The sequence below is a fragment of the Acomys minous genome, assembly GCF_964271855.1.
Source record: "Acomys minous genome assembly, chromosome: 6".
Taxonomy (NCBI): domain Eukaryota; kingdom Metazoa; phylum Chordata; class Mammalia; order Rodentia; family Muridae; genus Acomys; species Acomys minous.
The window spans coordinates 109,514,519-109,531,775 of NC_140487.1; the positions used below are offsets into that span (position 1 = coordinate 109,514,519).

At 51.4% G+C, this 17,257-nt stretch overlaps 1 protein-coding gene and 1 long non-coding RNA gene across 2 annotated transcripts in view; both read right to left on the minus strand.

The window, feature by feature from the left end:
* The window catches only part of RPS6KA1 (ribosomal protein S6 kinase A1), a 43,893-nt gene extending 35,903 nt beyond the window's left edge, over positions 1-7,990 (minus strand). Inside the window, exons 1-2 of the mRNA XM_084785251.1 lie at positions 7,747-7,990; positions 302-346 (exon numbers count right to left, since the gene is read on the minus strand). Coding sequence (XP_084641377.1) covers positions 302-346; positions 7,747-7,809 — 108 coding nt within the window. The 5' untranslated portion in view covers positions 7,810-7,990. The remainder of the gene's footprint in view (positions 1-301; positions 347-7,746) is intronic.
* A 5,749-nt stretch (positions 7,991-13,739) lies between these two features.
* On the minus strand, positions 13,740-16,350 carry LOC311599861. Its single transcript, XR_014780038.1, has 3 exons — positions 16,055-16,350; positions 15,839-15,946; positions 13,740-14,598 (listed from the first exon to the last, which is right to left on the minus strand). It is a non-coding gene; the product is annotated as an uncharacterized lncRNA (long non-coding RNA).
* Between the last annotated feature and the right edge of the window lie 907 nt (positions 16,351-17,257).

Consider the following 17,257-nt stretch of genomic DNA (forward strand, 5'->3'; position numbering starts at 1 on the left):
CCTCAGGCCCAAGCTCTAACCTGTACGCAAACCCCGGAAGTGCTGCGGTCTGGGCCACAGATAACCAGAACTCCTGGACCCTGTACCTGTTCCTGGCCCTCTCTGGGCCACCGTACCCACCCTCACCTTTGAGATAGGAAAGCTGAAACTGGCGAGGGGGGGGGGGCTGTCTAAGCACAGAGACAGAATCAGAGGAAGAGAGGTAAGCTACCCCAAGGCCAGCGCCTTCAGAGGCAGGTGGTGGGAGAGACACACTCTCTCCTCCCCGGCCGCGACTACACTCGCGGTCTCTAGTCCTCACCTTGGACGGCTGAAGTCCAGCTTCGTCCCCCGAGGCCTGTCCATTCTGGAAGAGAGAAACAAAATGAGGGGGGCGATGTCACAACTTGCCTGGAGGGACAGAGATGCACCCTGGGACACTCCATCCTTGGCTGCTCCCAATAGCCCGGGAGGCCGTAGAGACCAGTCATTTCTACGTGGGTTTCCACCTTTGCATCACTGCGCAAGGATCAAGGCCTCTGGCAACAGCCCCTCCCAACCCATCCTCCCTCTGCCTACCAAACACCCCATCATCTTCAGAGCCTCAGCTTAAATAGTACCTCTTCCCAGGGAGAAGGAAGGGGCGCACAGGCAACAAGCTCTGCCACGGCAGATTGTGCAACCTTCTGCCAACTAAGCACGACAGGCCTCAGTTTCCCAATAGAGGCCCCCCTAACTTCCTAAAACTGCTCTAAGGATGGAAGAAGACAAAGTTGGGGTGGCGGGTGTCCCTCCTGGTGGCTTCCGTGGCCCTGCCCTACTGTCACACCTTTGCATTTCTCCACTGTACCACTGGCCACATAAGAGATGCCACACAAGTTCCGGTACTAAGCACTGCTCTGCAGAATACCTGCCACGTGCCAAGGCTGGGCTCCCTGCCTCACACCTGTGGCACCGTTTGGCCTTTCTGACAGCCCTGGGAGCTAGGCCCTGGCTCTGTAGGTAGAGGATATCCCCCCAGGGTTCAGAGGGGACTCATGACGGAGCCCTCACACAACTGAAAAGCTGGTCTGACATGTGTCCCCCACCCCCCCAAATATAGGAACTGATCAGGAAAAGCCTGCTGAGGAGTGGCCTACACCTCAGCCGGGGAGCTACCTGCAGAGAGAGGAAGGTGCAAGGGCCACCTCTGGGCTCCCCTGTCTCTTCCTGACTTTACCCCAGACGGAATTGACAGATGCTGTGGTGCGCCATCGCTGGTATCTCTATTCCTATGTGCTGTGAGGTTAGAAACCCACCTGAGGAGGCCGTCCCTACCCCACCCGGCGCAGAGTGAGTACAGTGAGCCAGACAGGAGGTTCCCAAAGGCTGGGACTTTGGAGCCGTGAGTCAGGTCCATAGGGCAGCTTTGGCCTGACTTTCTACCTATTACATAATCCCCTTGCTCCCGGAGTGCCTGCCCGCTGCCTGGCCAGAGCCCCATTAATGCTCCAATGCTCCCCAAGAGCCAAGTGTTATACAGGCGCGCGCACGCACACGCACATGCACATACACATTGAGAAGGGGACAGGTTGGTCAGGGCCTGGCAGATGCATTGGCTGAGTCCAGCTCGCCCAGCGGATGCGGGATCACAGAGGACCTGCCCACCAGACCCTGCCCTCAAGAGGCTCTCCAAATCCTCCTCAACATCACTCCACGCAGTCACATCCCACTGAAAGCCTCACATCCTCTGTGGCTGAGACTAAGCTAGACTCACACCCCAACGTCTCAAAGCATGAAGCCCATCATCTCCAGCTGCCCAACACCAGGATTCAAATGTGGGTTCAGAGTGTCTGCATGACCCTGAGGAAGTCATTTTACTTTTCATGGCTCACTCTCCTCACTTGTAAAATGGGAATAAAAATAATATATTTCATGGGCAGCTGCTAAAAAGCCAATGAAATCAAGCCTGTAAGGACACACACCTGGCCTGTGACTGGCCCAGAAGCAGTGGCCATTATTATTAGTGCGAGCCTCACGCGGTTCCCGGTGTTTTATTAACTTGTACACGATTATTTGTCTTCTGTCCTGCTAAAGTAGTAAGCCAGACAACATTTGCCACAAGTGGCCAGCCATGAAAACTCACACCACAGACCGGTGTGCCACCACGCCTTTAATCCCAGCACTCGGGAGGCAGAGGCAGGTGGATCTCTGTGAGTTCAAGGCCAGCCTGGTCTACAGAGTGAGTCCAGGACAGCCAAGGAAATACAGAGAAACCCTGTCTCAGAAATAAAACAACAAAAAAAGAAAACTCACACCACATTCACCTAAAGGGCACTCGACAAAAATGACTGAATTTTGACATTTTCATCCACTGTTAGCATTTCAGGGCAGCCAAGACAACCCTCTTTTTGAGCTTTAAACACATGGAATGCTAGACTGACAAGATGGCGTATCCGTTTAAGGTGCTCGCCACCAAGCCTGAAGACCTGAGTTCTATCTCTGGGACGTATGAAAGGGTAGAAGAGAAGTGACTCCATGAAGTTGTCCTATGGTCCCCAAATATGTGTAGCTGCATGCATGTGTACACATGCACATCATGTACAAACACCCACAAAAATAACCATTAAAAAAAAAATCTTGCGCCAGGTGTGGTGGCGCACGCCTTTAATCCCAGCACTCGAGAGGCAGAGGCGGGCGGATCGCTGTGAGTTCCAGGCCAGCCTGGTCTACAAAGTGAGTCCAGGACAGCCAAGGCTAACACAGAGAGACCCTGTCTCGAAAACCAAAAATTAAAAATAAATAAATAAATAAATAAATAAATCTTGCTGGGCGTGGTGGCGCAGGCCTTTGATCCCAGCACTCCGGAGGCAAAGTTCAGGAAAGCCAAGGCTATGCAGAGAAGTCCCGTCTTGAAAAAAATAAAAGAAAAAATTAGAAAGAAAAAACTTTTTTTAGAAAAAGATTTATTATTTATTTATTATCATGTATACAGTGCTCTGCCTGCATGTACACCTTCAGGCCAGAAGAGGGCATTAGATCTCATTATAGATGGTTGTAAGCCACCATGTGGTTGCTAGGAGTTGAACTCAGGATGTCTGGAAGAGCAGTCAGTGCCCTTAACCTCTGAGCCATCTCTCCAGCCCCCCAGAAGAAAAAATCCTAAAGGTGGACCACTTCTATGCTAATTTTCTATGGACCCTTCCAGTTTTCGTATGTGTCCTGTCCAAGCAAGTGCTCTTGGGCCTTCTTCGGCGCTTCCACTGAGACCCTGAGCAGACCTGATCATATGATGGAGCATTTGCACAGTGGCTTAGTCTACCAAGACAACCCCTCCTGCTCTTCCAGTGGGGCTGGACCACTCAAACCCCACCTCCTCTGCCCACACAGCCTCTAAATCTTCCCTCTCCCCACCGTACCCACAGCACTGAGCACACGGTTATAACTCTGGGTGGTAGAGCTAAACCAGGGGAGGGGGCCCGGCTGTGTCCTTCATCAACTCCTTAGTACTGAGCCAGCGTCCGACACAGTTTGTCAAATGAGGGGTGAAAGGTCAGCCCAGCAAAGACAGCTAGGAGGAAAGAGTAGGTTCTCGGTACTCTGTTTTTCAGCAGAGGCTCAGCATTCAAGGACTCATCAGAGCAAGCAGGTGACAGCCACGGGGGCCATAACTCAAAGCCATGTGTCTGCAAGCCCAACTGCCTGACCAAGGAGCGAAGGCATAGCGGAGGGGTATCAGGGTTGTTTGTTTGTTATCTGAGCATAATTCAGGATCCTCTCCATCAATCCTTGTTTGACTAGGATCCCGGACTAGGTACCGTCTTTGTGGACCCATTTCTCTAAGAGCGGATACCCCAGGTCTCTAGAGAAGTGACCCATCCTCAATAAAGGATGGAAGGGCTGCGCAGGCAGGATGGCCCCTTTGTCTGACATGTGGGACAGTGGGAAGAACACAAATGTGTAACCACAAAGCCGCAGGCTCCCATCACATCACTTTCCAGGGCCTTAGTTTCTCCCTCTGTGCCGGGAGGCCGCATGGACCTTGTCAGCAGCTGCTCTCTATGGCTTACATCACTATGGCTTAGGATCACTGAATGAAGTCCTTGTCTGAAAAGCCTAAGGAGGTGTCCGGAACAATGGCTCAGTGGTTAAGAGCCCTTGTTGCTCTTCCAAAGGACACGAGTTCAAATCCCAGCACCCATGCCGAGCTGCTCACAACTGCCTGTAACTCCGGCTTTCAGGGGACCCAATGCTCACTTCTGGCCCCTGCTGACACCAACACACACGCACATAGCACACAAATAAAATAAATATTTAATAATAATAAAAATTTTAAAAACCTAGGAGGAGGTTTAGCTCAGTGGTAGAGTGCCCACCTAGCACAAACAAGGCCATGGATGGATGGATGGATGGATGGATGGATGGACGGACGGACGGGGAATGGAACAGAGGAAGGAGGAAAAAAGACAGGTTGACCAGACCCCAGGATCAGGATAAAAAGCCAGGAATGGGAAAGGCCTGACTTCTCAGGACATCTCATTCTCCCTCTTCCTCAGGAGCCCTGGTCATAAAGATGGACCCCTGCTCAGAACCCGGAGTCAGAGTCCGGTCCTAACAGGTATACTGCTTTCCACCTAAGGATCTGGAAGAGCCGGGAGCAGAACAGATGGAGAAAGATTAACACGTGCCCCTCAGGCAGGAAGCAGCCCCAGGAACTGGGTTCTGAGCCCAGCATTGGCTGGCCCCGTGTACTGCTGGAGCCTGGAGGGGGAGGGGCACGTGCCAGGACATTGCTAGCCCTCAGCCAAGGCTGGACAAGGGCCCTGAGGACTGAGAAGTGTGCGCCAACATCCGGAGCTGCTCTTGGAGTACCCGCCACCTGCACCGGTTTAAACCCAGCCCATGCCGATATTCAAGTCCTCCCTTTGCTTGGTAGCAGGTACTGAGTTTTTTGTTTGTTTGTTTTTTGGTTTTTGGTTTGTTTTTGTTTTTGTTATTTTTTGGTTTTTTTGAGACAGGGTCTCTCTGTGTAGCCTTGACTGTCCTGGCCTTGAACTCACAGCGATCCACATGCCTCTGCCTCCTGAGTGCTGGAATTAAAGGCGTGCACCACCACCGCCCGGCCAAGTACCGAGTTCTAATCCAGGCACAGAGATCAACTCAGACGCCTGCACTTATCTGTCAGTTCTGCTGCCCCGTCTGAAAATGGAGGTCATAATTTTTTTTGGGGGGGGGCAGTTTTTAGAGACAGGGTTTCTCTGCATAGCCTTGGCTGTTCTGGACTTGCTTTGTAGACCAGGCTAGCCCCAAACTCATAGAATTCCTCCTGCCTCTGTCTCCCCAAGTGCTGGGATCACAGGTGTGCGCCACCGCGACCAGCTGTGGGGGTAGGAGGGCCATAATTTCTAGCTTAAGAAGTTATGGAAATTAAAGTAAAGCCGGGCGTGGTGGCGCACGCCTTTAATCCCAGCACTCGGGAGGCAGAGGCAGGCGGATCGCTGTGAGTTCGAGGCCAGCCTGGTCTACAAAGGGAGTCCAGGACAGCCAGGGCTACACAGAGAGACCCTGTCTCGGAAAAAAAAAAGAAAAGAAAATTAAAGTAACTTAACATGGATGGATAGCAGACAACGAAGGCCCCGGCAGGACAGGGTATGAGGGACAAAGCTCTGTTGTTCTTGGCAAGGCCGAGAAAAGCTCATACCTTGAGTTGGTTTATTTCACCTGGGCCCCGCCTCCCAGCAGCCCATTTTTGGTGATGGCAGTAGGAAGACAGGGCAATTCAAATGCCAGACCTCTTCTGCCAAATGCCCCCTTGCCAGCCCCCTTACCCGCCTCCTTCCTGGCCAGAAGCTGCCCACGATGGCGCCAGTACCTGCAGGTCAGGCGCTTGTATCACTTACATGTCATCTGTACTAAGAACAGCAAGGCCCTGTTCTCAAGCAAGAATGCTCACCCTCACTGCCCCATGGCTCCTGTTACTCAAACAATAATAGCCAGTCCACTGGCACCTCCACGGCTTGGGGGAGGGGCCACAGGCAGCAGTACCCAGGGGCCCAGGAAGCAGAGCTAAAAGCCCATTTGTGGCACTTGGAAAGAGAGGCCCAGACAGCCTGAAGATGGATCAAGGGCCACAGAGCGCTTTGGAAGTAACAACTCAATGAAAAGAAAAATCCTCTAACCCAACCCAGGAAATCTGACAGTCTCCTCTCCCGGCATTCAGGTGCAACAGCGTGCAAACTAAGATGTTTCCGGTTTAACCTGGCCCCCGCTGAAGCTGGCCCTGGCCTCAGGACTTCCCAAAGGGAAGCAGGAAGTGTTGCCCTGGAGGAGGCCAAAGCTCCTAGATCTCTGCCCTCCCTGCTGGTCTAACACTGTGACTCTCTAGGCTAAGTCCCTCCTCAACCTTCCTTCCTCTGGAGGCCCAGGTGGCAGGGGCGTGCCCAGGCAAAGGAATACACCTCTAAGCCTTCCCTCAGGCCTCGTGCCCCAGTCCTGAGGTGGGGTAGAATGGGGGTGGGGTGGGCAACAGGGGCTCCATAGGGCAGTGCTCCTCACCAGGACGGTGAGTCAGTCAGAGAAGCCCTGAACGACTGTGTAGGGCCTGTAAAAACCCCATGGCAAGGATCCCAGAACAATTTACTCCAAATTGCGCCTTCAGGTCGTTACCTAACCCAGCCGCGCCCACCCTCCAATAGCCAGTGTGGGCCATCCCTTTAAAGGCGCAGCATGCTCTGGGGTGCCTGAAAACCTGGGGACCTCACTGTGGATTCCCCTCTCTACCTGTGGTCCTGTGAGGCAGGGCACAGGGTGACTGCCCTGAGGTCCCAAACATAGGTAAGGGTTTAAGCCAGGAGGGGAAAAAAAAAATCATCTGGATCTCCATCTGTCTTCTGTGTACACCCTTTCCCCCCCCCTCCACCCCCCTCAACAGCTCCAGATCAGGCAGCCTCTCACCTGCCTTCTCTCCAGCAGGAGAGCAGGGGAAAGTTTTAAACTTGCTGGTTCAGGACTTGACCTTGATCCCAGGGTCACAGAACACCACAAAAAGTGGCCTCCTGCATGCTGAGGGTTGGACCAGAAAGCCTTCAAAGGACAGAAGCTGCTTCTGGGGGAGACTAGGTGGTAGAAGTCACACTGCCCAAGGGCCCAGCAGAAAGTCGGACAGAGTCTCTACTCTAAAGACCATTTTCACAAGGTCTAAGGGCTTTCCCCACTCTTGGCATAATCCGAAGTAGGAAGACCCAGTGTCATTAGCTTCAGGGCAAAGGAAACATGGTTCCCACTCCGGAGGTGGTATCATCCTACATTCCGTAACTGCCAGCGGTCCAGAAGGGGGGTGGGTCCACTAAGATCAGAAGTGGAGGAACGGAGAGAGCTCTTGGGGAGAGGGAAGGGTGAGAAACCGGATTCCCATGATCCTTGTCTCTAGTAGAACCCCAGACATCTGACCCAAGCCTTTCCCTTCTGCACTGATTGGGGCAACTCCCACAACAACCAAAAGATGATAAGCGGGACGGGTCCTACCTAGGGTGCTTAAGATATCAGATCTCATGTCAGGTGGGGTTCCCTCTCCTGGCTACTGCACGGAGGTACTGAGCGTCCAGCAGAGCCGTTCCCAGCACACGCACACACCCGGAGCACAGGGGGGTGGAGCCGGTCAGTGGGCTAGAGACCGGAGGGCACCCGCGTCCACGCGGGGCTGCAGAGATGCGGCGGGCCGCCCCGCCCCTGTGCAGATCCGGGCTGGCCGGCAGCCGCCGCCGCCGGTCCCCCGCCCCTCTCACTCACCTCCGGGTCCAGCGGCACCAGCTCCATGAGCGGCCAGGGTTCCTTGAGCTGGGCGAGCGGCATCGCGCCGCCGCCGGACCGCCCGCGCTCCTCCCGGAGGCCCCGGGCTGAGCCGCCTGCCAGTCCCGGGGTCCCCGCTGCTGCACCGAGACCCCCGCACGCTCCCGAGCCCCTCGCCCTCTGGCTGGGCCGTCCGCGGCCGCCGCGGCACTCGCACTTCGGCTCCCTCCGTCACCCGGCGCCGCCGCGCCCATTGGCTACCTGCGCGGGGGGCGGGGCTTAAGTAGCCCCGCCCAGTCCCCCACGGCGCGGCATTCCCGGCGCGGACCCCCGCCCCCAACGCGCCGGGAGCTGGCCCCGCCTTCACACGAGACCCCGGCCCACTCTGGGCCCTGCCCACCCGAGGCTCTGCAGGTTCCTTCTTCTCGGTGTGTGTGCGGCTTTGCAGACCTCGGCGGACCCACCTCCGTCCTGCCCGAGTAGCGTTTGGGCTCTTAACCTAGATGTGCCTTCTCTCTCCAGGAAGAGGAGCAGCCACCCTACATTCACATGGCATGTCCCGGGCCTGATTCCCCCCACCCCACCCCGAGGCGTGAAAGGAGCCTGGGTCGTGTGTACATCCACTCTCAGCTCGCCGAGATCGCCCCCCTCCGAAAGCTTCTGCACATCCCGGGAGACTACACTGGGGTCTCCATGTGATCCCCGTGTCTCAAGCCCGCCAGCGCCGGGACCTACAGCGCCCTCAGGGTGATTTCCTAATACGCAATTTTTTTTTTTCACCTCCCAGTCTGTGTTGTGCCCTATCACTTGAGGGCGCTGGTTTCAGGCCAGGTCCCGCGTCTCTGCCGTGGCAGGCCGGATTGTGGTCTGGTTTGAGCTTGAAGAAGGCAAAGTACACGCGTGGTAGGATCAGGATTTCCTCGGGCAAGATTTGGCCGGTACCTAAGGAGATCCTAGGGCCCAGGTGTGGTGTGGTGAGACTTTATCTCAGGTGAGAAAGCCCAAGGACAAGCTGGCTAGTTTATTAAAAGCCTCTTGCAAGCCAGGCTCCCTTGATAATGTAATTCCTTTTCTGTTGTGTTTGCTTGGTTGGTTGGTTCTGGGTATGGAGCTCCGGCTCTGCAGGCCCGGTTGTGCTTGGTATTATGGACCTCTAACTCCAAGTGGCGGCCTGTGATTTTCTTGAGACCTCACCACCTCCTAGTACACACTCTTTAAGAGATGTGAGGTGAGCCGGGCGTGGTGGCGCACGCCGTTAATCCCAGCACTCGGGAGGCGGAGGCAGGCGGATCGCTGTGAGTTCGAGGCCAGCCTGATCTACAAAGTGAGTCCAGGACAGCCAAGGCTACACAGAGAAACCCTGCCTTAAAAAAAAAAAAAGAGTGACTTTATCCAAAATCACACAGCAGGTCAGGAGCACACTAGTGTGGGGTGGGTCTGTGAGGTGAGTCTCACAGGTTGTGTCCTCTGACCTCCAGAAATGTACACAGGGCCAACCTTCCCCAATAAAGAGATTTAAATGCAATACATTTTTTAAGTAGGGCTATAGTGGCGCACACCTTTAATCCTAGCACTAGGGAGGCAGCGGCAGGAGGATCTCTGAGTTCAGGGCCAGCCTGGTCTACTTAGTGAGTTCCAGGCCAGCCAGAGCTACATAGAGAGAACCTATCTCAAACAACAACAACAACATAAAAACAGCAAGTGGAAGCTGGAGAGATGGCTCAGTGGTTAAGAGCACTGGCTGCTCTTTCAGAGGAGCTGAGCTCAATCCCCAGCACCCACAAGGCAGCTCACAATTGTCTGTAATTCCAGCTCTAGGGGATCTGACTCCCTCACACAGACATACATGCAGTCAAAACACCATGGCACATAAAATTAAATTAAATTAAAAATCCATTTGTTAATAGAAATGAATTTAATCCAGGAGAGTGAGGCCAGCTTGGACTGTGTAATGGAGACCTTGTCTAAAAAAATTAATTAATTAAAAAAGATATAGAGGCCGGGCGTGGTGGCGCACGCCTTTAATCCCAGCACTCGGGAGGCAGAGGCAGGCGGATCGCTGTGAGTTCGAGGCCAGCCTGGTCTACAAAGTGAGTCCAGGACAGCCCAGGCTACACAGAGACTCTGTCTCGAAAAACTAACTAACTAACTAACTAACTAACTAACTAAATAAATAAATAAATAAATAAATAAAAAAGATATAGAGAAGCTGAGCGTGGTGGTGGCACATGCCTTTAGTCCCAGCACTCAGGAGGCAGAGGCAGGCAGATCGCTGTGAGTTCAAGGCCAGTCTGGTCTACAAAGCAAGTGCAGGATAGCCAGGGCTACACAGAGAAATCCTGTCTCAGAAAACAAAACAAACAAACAAAAAAGATAGAGGCTGGGCAGTGGTGGCTCATGCCTTTAATCCCAACACTTGGGAGGCAGAGGCAGGTACATCACTGTGAGTTCAAGGCCAGCCTGGTCTAGAAAGAGAGTCTAGAACAGTCACGGCTACACAGAGAAACCCTGTCTCGAAAAAACAATACATAAATAAATAAATAAACAAACAAATAAATACACACACACACACACACACACACACACACACACACACACAGTTTGCCTAAAAGCATTTGTAATCTCACTGCTGAGGCAAATGAGATGGGATCTCACTGTGAGCTCCAGACTTAAAGAGAGACTCACACAATAAATAAATAAGAAGATAAAGGCATGGGTTGTCAACCTCTGGCCTACACATACATGGGCACATACAGGCACACACATCCACATGCTCAGGTAGCCACATGCACATATAGCAGACATATATAAGTACATATGCACATAGGCACACAAAGAAGTAGACACTGATTTCTTCCCTATCTACAGCCCCCCTATCCCGGCATCCCATGTGTTCCCTGAGTGGATCACTGCTGACTTGAACTGCGTTTTGAATGGAAAGGACTTTAGAATCCAGAAGGCATGGATTGGAGTCCCAGACCTGCTCCTCTTTTAAAAGATTTATTTATTTATTATTATGTACACAGGGCTCTGCCTGCTTGTACACCTGCACACCAGAAGAGGGCATCAGATCTCATTGTAGATGGTTTGAGCCACCATATGGTTGCTGGGAATTGAACTCAGAACCTCTGGAAGAGCAGTCAGGGCTCTTAACCTCTGAGTAGCCATCTCTCCAGCCCCCCTTACCCCTCTTTTAGCACTAAAAACTCCTGTCTTTAAGCTCAGTTTCTTTATCTGAAAAATGGGAATCATTACTCCCATCTTTTAGGTCGGTTGTTAGGACTAAACTCATTAGAACCCTGTCTGTTGTTTCGAGTTACAGATTACACACCACACCCTCTCCACAAGCCTGTAATGCCAGCAGCATTCAGGAGGCCAAGGCAAGAGGGTCTTGTGTCTGAAGCCGATCGGCCTGGATTATATAGTGAGACTGCATCTCGAAATAAAATAAGATAAATCACACAGCCAGGTGTGACGATGTATGCCTGTAATCCCAGCTCTTGGGAGGTGGAAGGCAGGAAGATCTAGTGGTCAAGATCACCCTCAGCTTCAGAGTGAGTTCTAGGCCGGCCAGCGCCACAGAAGACCGTGCCTCAGAACACCTGGCAAGAATTGCGACACACACACACACACACACACACACACACACACACAGAGAGAGAGAGAGAGAGAGAGAGAGAGAGAGAGAGAGAAATTACAATGTTTAAAAAAAAAAAGGAAAAAGAAAAAGAACCCAGCATGGTATTTCTGCCCCCCACCCCTTTAATCTCAGCATGCTGAAGACAGTAGGCAGACAGATTCTGGAGAGTTCATAGGCTAGCCTGATCTACATAGTAAGTTCCAGGGCTACACAGTAAGACCTTGACTCAGTGAGTGAGTGAACAAATGAATGAATGAGGCAGGAGAGATGCCTCGGTTAGCAAAGCATCAGTGCCAGGATGAGAGTTAAGAGCTCCAGACCCTGGGCAGTCCTGGCAACCTCCAGCAATTCCAGCCCTGGAGAAGCAGAGATGACGACGATCCCCAGGGCAAGCTGGCTAGCCACACTAGCTGTCCTTGGTGAGCTCCAGCTTTAGTGAAAGACCCTACCGGCACACACGCAGGAACACAGATTTGTGCGAGCACACACATGGACACTATACTCACGCACACTGAATAAATACATGTAGCTAGCACTAGCTCCTAACATGCATTTTTTTTTCCCCTGTACCCTGTACACTGGGGTATTCACGTCGGCCTGATGAGACAGGGGCTAGTCCTCCCAATGCACTGAGCCAGGACACTGGGGACAGCTTGCGGCCAGCTGGCAGCAATTATGAACATCAGTGTGAACATGGTCCAAGTCGACTGCTTGGGAGCTGTTTGCGATGCTCCCGCTCCGAGTGCTCAGGGCTAGAATTTGAATACTAGGGCACACTTGATTAAATTATGACCTGTCATTTATCTCACGCCCAAAGTGAGCTAGGAAATCGAGGATTTTTTTTATTTTTTTATTTTTTATTTTTATTTTTTGTACTTGCTCAACCTTGTAATCCTCCTCAGGGCTCTGAAGAAATTGCACACCGGTGACAAAGGTCAAGCAGATTTAAGTGACACAGGGAGAAAGGCGCACTGAGAGCCGCAGCATGATGCTGGAGAGTGGGGCAAAGGTGGTGGGTACCTGGGAAGCAGGAGAGGGGAGGTTGCAGTGGTTTTGCCTCCGGGTTCCTTCCCTCTCGCTGCCGTGTCTCAGGACTGTTCTCCTCCAGGACATCAGCCCATATTTTGAACATATAAAGATTTAATTCTTGGGGGCTAGAGAGATGGCTCAGAGGTTAAGGGCACTGCCCATTCTTACAAAGGTCCTGAGTCCAATTCCCAGCAACCGCATGGTGGCTCACAACCATCTATAATGAGATCTGGTGCCTTATTCTGGCCTGCAGATGTACATGCAGGCAGAGTACTATATAAATAAATAAGCAAATAATAAACAAACAAACAACTCTTTTTTTTTTTAAGATTTATTTCTTTTGTGTTTTATGTGCAAGAGTGTTGCCTGGTATGTAAGTTTCCTCCAAGATCAAAACAGGACTCTGCAGGGGAGATCCTTAAGTAGAATCTCTTTGAGTTCAAGTCCAGCCTGGTCTACAAAGTCTACAAAGTTCCAGGACAGCTAGGGTAGTCATGCAAAGAAACCCTGTCTTGAAAAAAACAAAAACAAAATAAGGGACTGGAGAGATGGCTCAGAGGTTAAGAGCACTGTCTGCTCTTCCAGAGGTCCTGAGTTCAATTCCCAGCAACGACATGGTAATTCACAACCATCTATAATGAAATCTGGTGTCCTCTTCTGGCCTGCAGGTGTATATGCAGGCAGAGCACTGTATACATAATAAAAAATAAATAACAAATCTTAAGCAAGCAAACAAACAAAGCTAGGTGTGGTGGCGCATGCCTTTATCCCCACACTCAGGAGGCAGAGGCAGGCAGATTGCTGTGAGTTCGAGGCCAGCCTGGTTTACAAAGTAAGTCCAAGGTAGCCAGGGCTACAAAGAGAAACCCTGTCTCAAACAAAACAAAACAAAAAAGACAAAACAAACAAAGAAGGAGCGTTGGAAAGATGGCTCAGTGGTTAAGAGCACTGACTGCTCTTCCGGAGGTCCTGAGTTCAATTCCCAGCAACCGCATGGTAGCTCACAACCATCTATAATGTGATCTGATGCCTTCCTCTGGCCTGAAGATGTACATGCAGGCAGAGCACTGTATACATAATAAATAAATAAGTAAATCTTTTTTTTTTTTTTTTTTTTGGTTTTTCGAGACAGGGTTTCTCTGTGTAGCCTTGGCTGTCCTGGACTCGCTCTGTAGACCAGGCTGGCCTCGAACTCACAGCGATCCGCCTGCCTCTGCCTCCCGAGTGCTGGGATTAAAGGCGTGCGCCACCACGCCCGGCTCAATAAGTAAATCTTAAAAAAAAAAAAAAAAAACAACCGGGCGTGGTGGTGCACGCCTTTAATCCCAGCACTCGGGAGGCAGAGGCAGGTGGATCTCTGTGAGTTCGAGGCCAGCCTGGTCTACAAAGCGAGTCCAGGACAGCCAAGGCTAACACAGAGAAACCCTGTCTCAGAAAACAAAACAAACAAAAAACAAAACAAAACAAAAAAAAACCAAACAAAGAATGAGTGAGAGAGCCCATCCCCATCACAGCCTGGCCTGTGAGGCTGTGGGATGAGTATGTGGCTGGGATCAGGCTGACCAGTGAGTAATACACCTTCCCATCCTCCTCAAGGCCAAGGTTGTGTCACCGGAGACGGTGTGAGGGAGTCAGACCCTGACAGACTGGCTTATCAAAGCCGTAGGAGCCCTTGCCTATCTGTCTGAGGTTCCCACAAATATGAGGAACTCGAGGACCACAGAGGAAAGGCAGGCACTATCCAGGGAAGTAGGAATCAGAGGAGCTGTGTTTGAACCCCAGTCTACAGGGCCAGAAAGAACTTGTTCCACAGAGGAGATAAAGAAAAGCTTGATCGCGCGGGGACCTCAGGCTGGTATGAACCTTCAGTGTCAATGCTGAGCCCTCTGGCGAGGCAAGATCTTTAGAAGGTGGGAAAGGCTTTGGCAGATCTCAGTGACTTAGACCAGCACGGAAAAGGAAGCCTGTATAGCTCAAGAAAGCAACCTAACGGGGATCCTCCTGCCTCTGTGTGCCACCATGACCAGACTGCTTTGAAATTCCGATGACTACTTTTAGCCTCCCACATCTTCTTTCCTTAGAGGAGTTGGAGAGCCATGTGTCACTGTAGCAAGAGGGTGGCAGCCCAGAGGACAGACGGGCTCCATGTGGGGTGCTTGGGCATGTCAGTTTGTCATCTGTTCCTGGAGGAGGGACAGCAGTCATTCAGGAGAGTTAAGTAAACTATGGTCCCCAAAGCCAGCACCCATGATGCAGCTGTAGCTCCCACTCAGCTTAAACTTGCTTCCACTTCTCTCTCAGATTCCTTCAGTCTCAGCCCTTGGAGGGCTGAGGCAAATCTGTGAGGTCAAGGCTGGCCTACCTACCATATTATGTATGTTTCCGTTGCTGTGATTAAACACCATAACCAGGGCAACTTAGAGAAACATTGTTAAAGTATTTTTATTCTCCTGGCTCAATTGTTGTCTGGGAGGCTAACTGCCTTCTTCTGCTAACCTAGGCCTAGTCCTGGAAGCTTCTAGCCTCTGTACAATCTAACCTAGGCCTAGAATGTTTTCAGCTTCTGAGACTTACTGCTTAATAAGCTCACCTTTCCTTGTTCTTTCTGAGCTCCGGGCTGGCTGGTTTAACTCAGCTGTTGTGGCTCAGACTCCTCTCCCAGCTGACTTATTTGATCTGGCTTCTCTCTCTCTCTCTCCTGGAAGTGCTCTGCTTGGCCTCAAACTAACTCAGCAATCTGCTCTAGTCTTCTGGCTTCTTCTCGTTTTCTGGCTTGTTTCGTCTTCACCTGAGTTCTCTCTCCCTACAACCCATCTCTCTATTACTGTCCTGGTAAAACTGCCTCCTCTCTTTTTTTTTTTTTTTTTTTTTTTTTTTTTTTTTTGGTTTTTCGAGACAGGGTCTCTCTGTGTTAGCCTTGGCCATCCTGGACTCACTTTGTAGACCAGGCTGGCCTCGAACTCACAGCGATTCGCCCGCCTCTGCCTCCCAAGTACTGGGATTAAAGGTGTGAGCCACCACGCCCGGCTGTAAAACTGCCTAAGTAGCTTTTCTTTCCTCACTCCTCTCATGAGAGTTGGGCGTATCCTATTCTGTCAACTCTTCTCTGATTTGTCACCCTTTCTGCTTCTCAATTGACATCACTTTCTTTTTTTTTTTTCTTCTTTTTGTTTTGTTTTTCAAGACAGGGTTTCTCTGTGTAACCTTGGCTGTCCTGGACTCACTTTGTAGACCAGGCTGGCTTCGAACTCACAGCAATCCGCCTGCTTCTGCCTCCCGAGTGCTGGGATTAAAGGTGTGAGCCACCATGCCCGGTTTAGACATCACTTTCAAACACGGGTACTTCCTTCTACAAAGTTAACTTCACCTTCATTTGGGATTAAAGGTGTGTACCACCACGCCTGAACCTAAATTTTTCTTTACTTGATACTTGCTGTATACCAGGCTGGCCTCGAACTCAGGTCTGTCTGCCTCTGTCTGCTGGATTAAAGGCGTGTTTCTATTCCAGCCAGATCACACAGACCTAGAAGACTTTTGGATGCAATCTCTTGTCAGAACAGTCATGTTCTGAATTAACATTCCTCTACAAAGAATGAGTTTATTTTGGGCTCACGGTCCCAGAGGGATAAGAGTTGTTACCTTGCGCGTGTTTGGAGTTCTAGCAGGGGAGCGCGGCTACTCACACACCCTTGACAGAAGACCTGCCCTCCTCTATTCTAGGTCGTGCTCTTGGAGTGGTGAGGGAGGGATGGGACACCTGCCTGATCCGTTGAATCAACCCTGGCGACCAATGGGGTGACAGATTGTTGCAGCCGGATTGCCCTCACATCCACGAGTTCACTACCACCATGAGAAGAAATCAGGCAGCTGGCGAGCATAGGCGGCTGGAGTTGTCAAGCGCTTAAGTCTCATAAGCATGAAAGGAAGAGAGCATCCTTAAATGGCTGGCGGAAGTCTTTAAGATCTCAAAAACCACACCCAGTGACGTACTTCCTCCAGCCAGGCCACACCCCCTAAGCCTTCTTTCAGCCAGGCCACACCCCTTAAGCCTTCCTCCAGCCAGGCCACACCCCCTAAGCCTTCCCGTACAGCTCCATCAACTGGGAGCCAAGCATTAAAATGTTAAAAGAATTTGGGGGGAACATGTCTCATGCAAACCATCACATCTATCTCTGTGAGTTCGAGGCCAGCCAGGGAGTCCTTCGCAAAAGAAGACACAGAGGCGAGCCAGGCGTGGTGGCGCACGCCTTTAATCCCAGCACTCGGGAGGCAGAGGCAGGTGGATCACTGAGTTTGAGGCCAGCCTGGTCTACAAAGTGAGTGCAGGACAGCCAAGGCTACACAGAGAAACCCTGTTTCGAGAAAAAAGAGAAGGAGGAGGAGGAGGAGAAAAAGAAGAAGAAGAAGAAGAAGAAGAAGAAGAAGAAGAAGAAGAAGAAGAAGAAGAAGAAGAAGAAGAAACAGAGGGAAAGACATAATGACTAACGTGACCCAGGGTTCTGAGATGCTCCGTGGCCAGGGCTGTATATTAATAATAATAAATAACATGGGGTTGAAGCAGGCTGCTCTGGGAGGTTACTTGAGGTGTTTGCTACACGAATGACTCATGAGTGTGAGAGGCCACGCTGGGCGCAGTGAGGTCATTGTTCCTTCCGTACCTTGTCAAAGGGCTAATTCTAGCAAGGAGTTGGGGCCGAGGCCTAGGTATGGGTCTCCCAGCTCCAGCCTGGGCTGTGTGGGCTGTGACATTGAAGAGCTCCTTGTCTGGATGGGGCCTGCCTCCAGGGAGCTGCCCTGTTGTTTTGTGTTTTGTTTTGTTTTGTTTCCCCCCTTGGCCTCTCA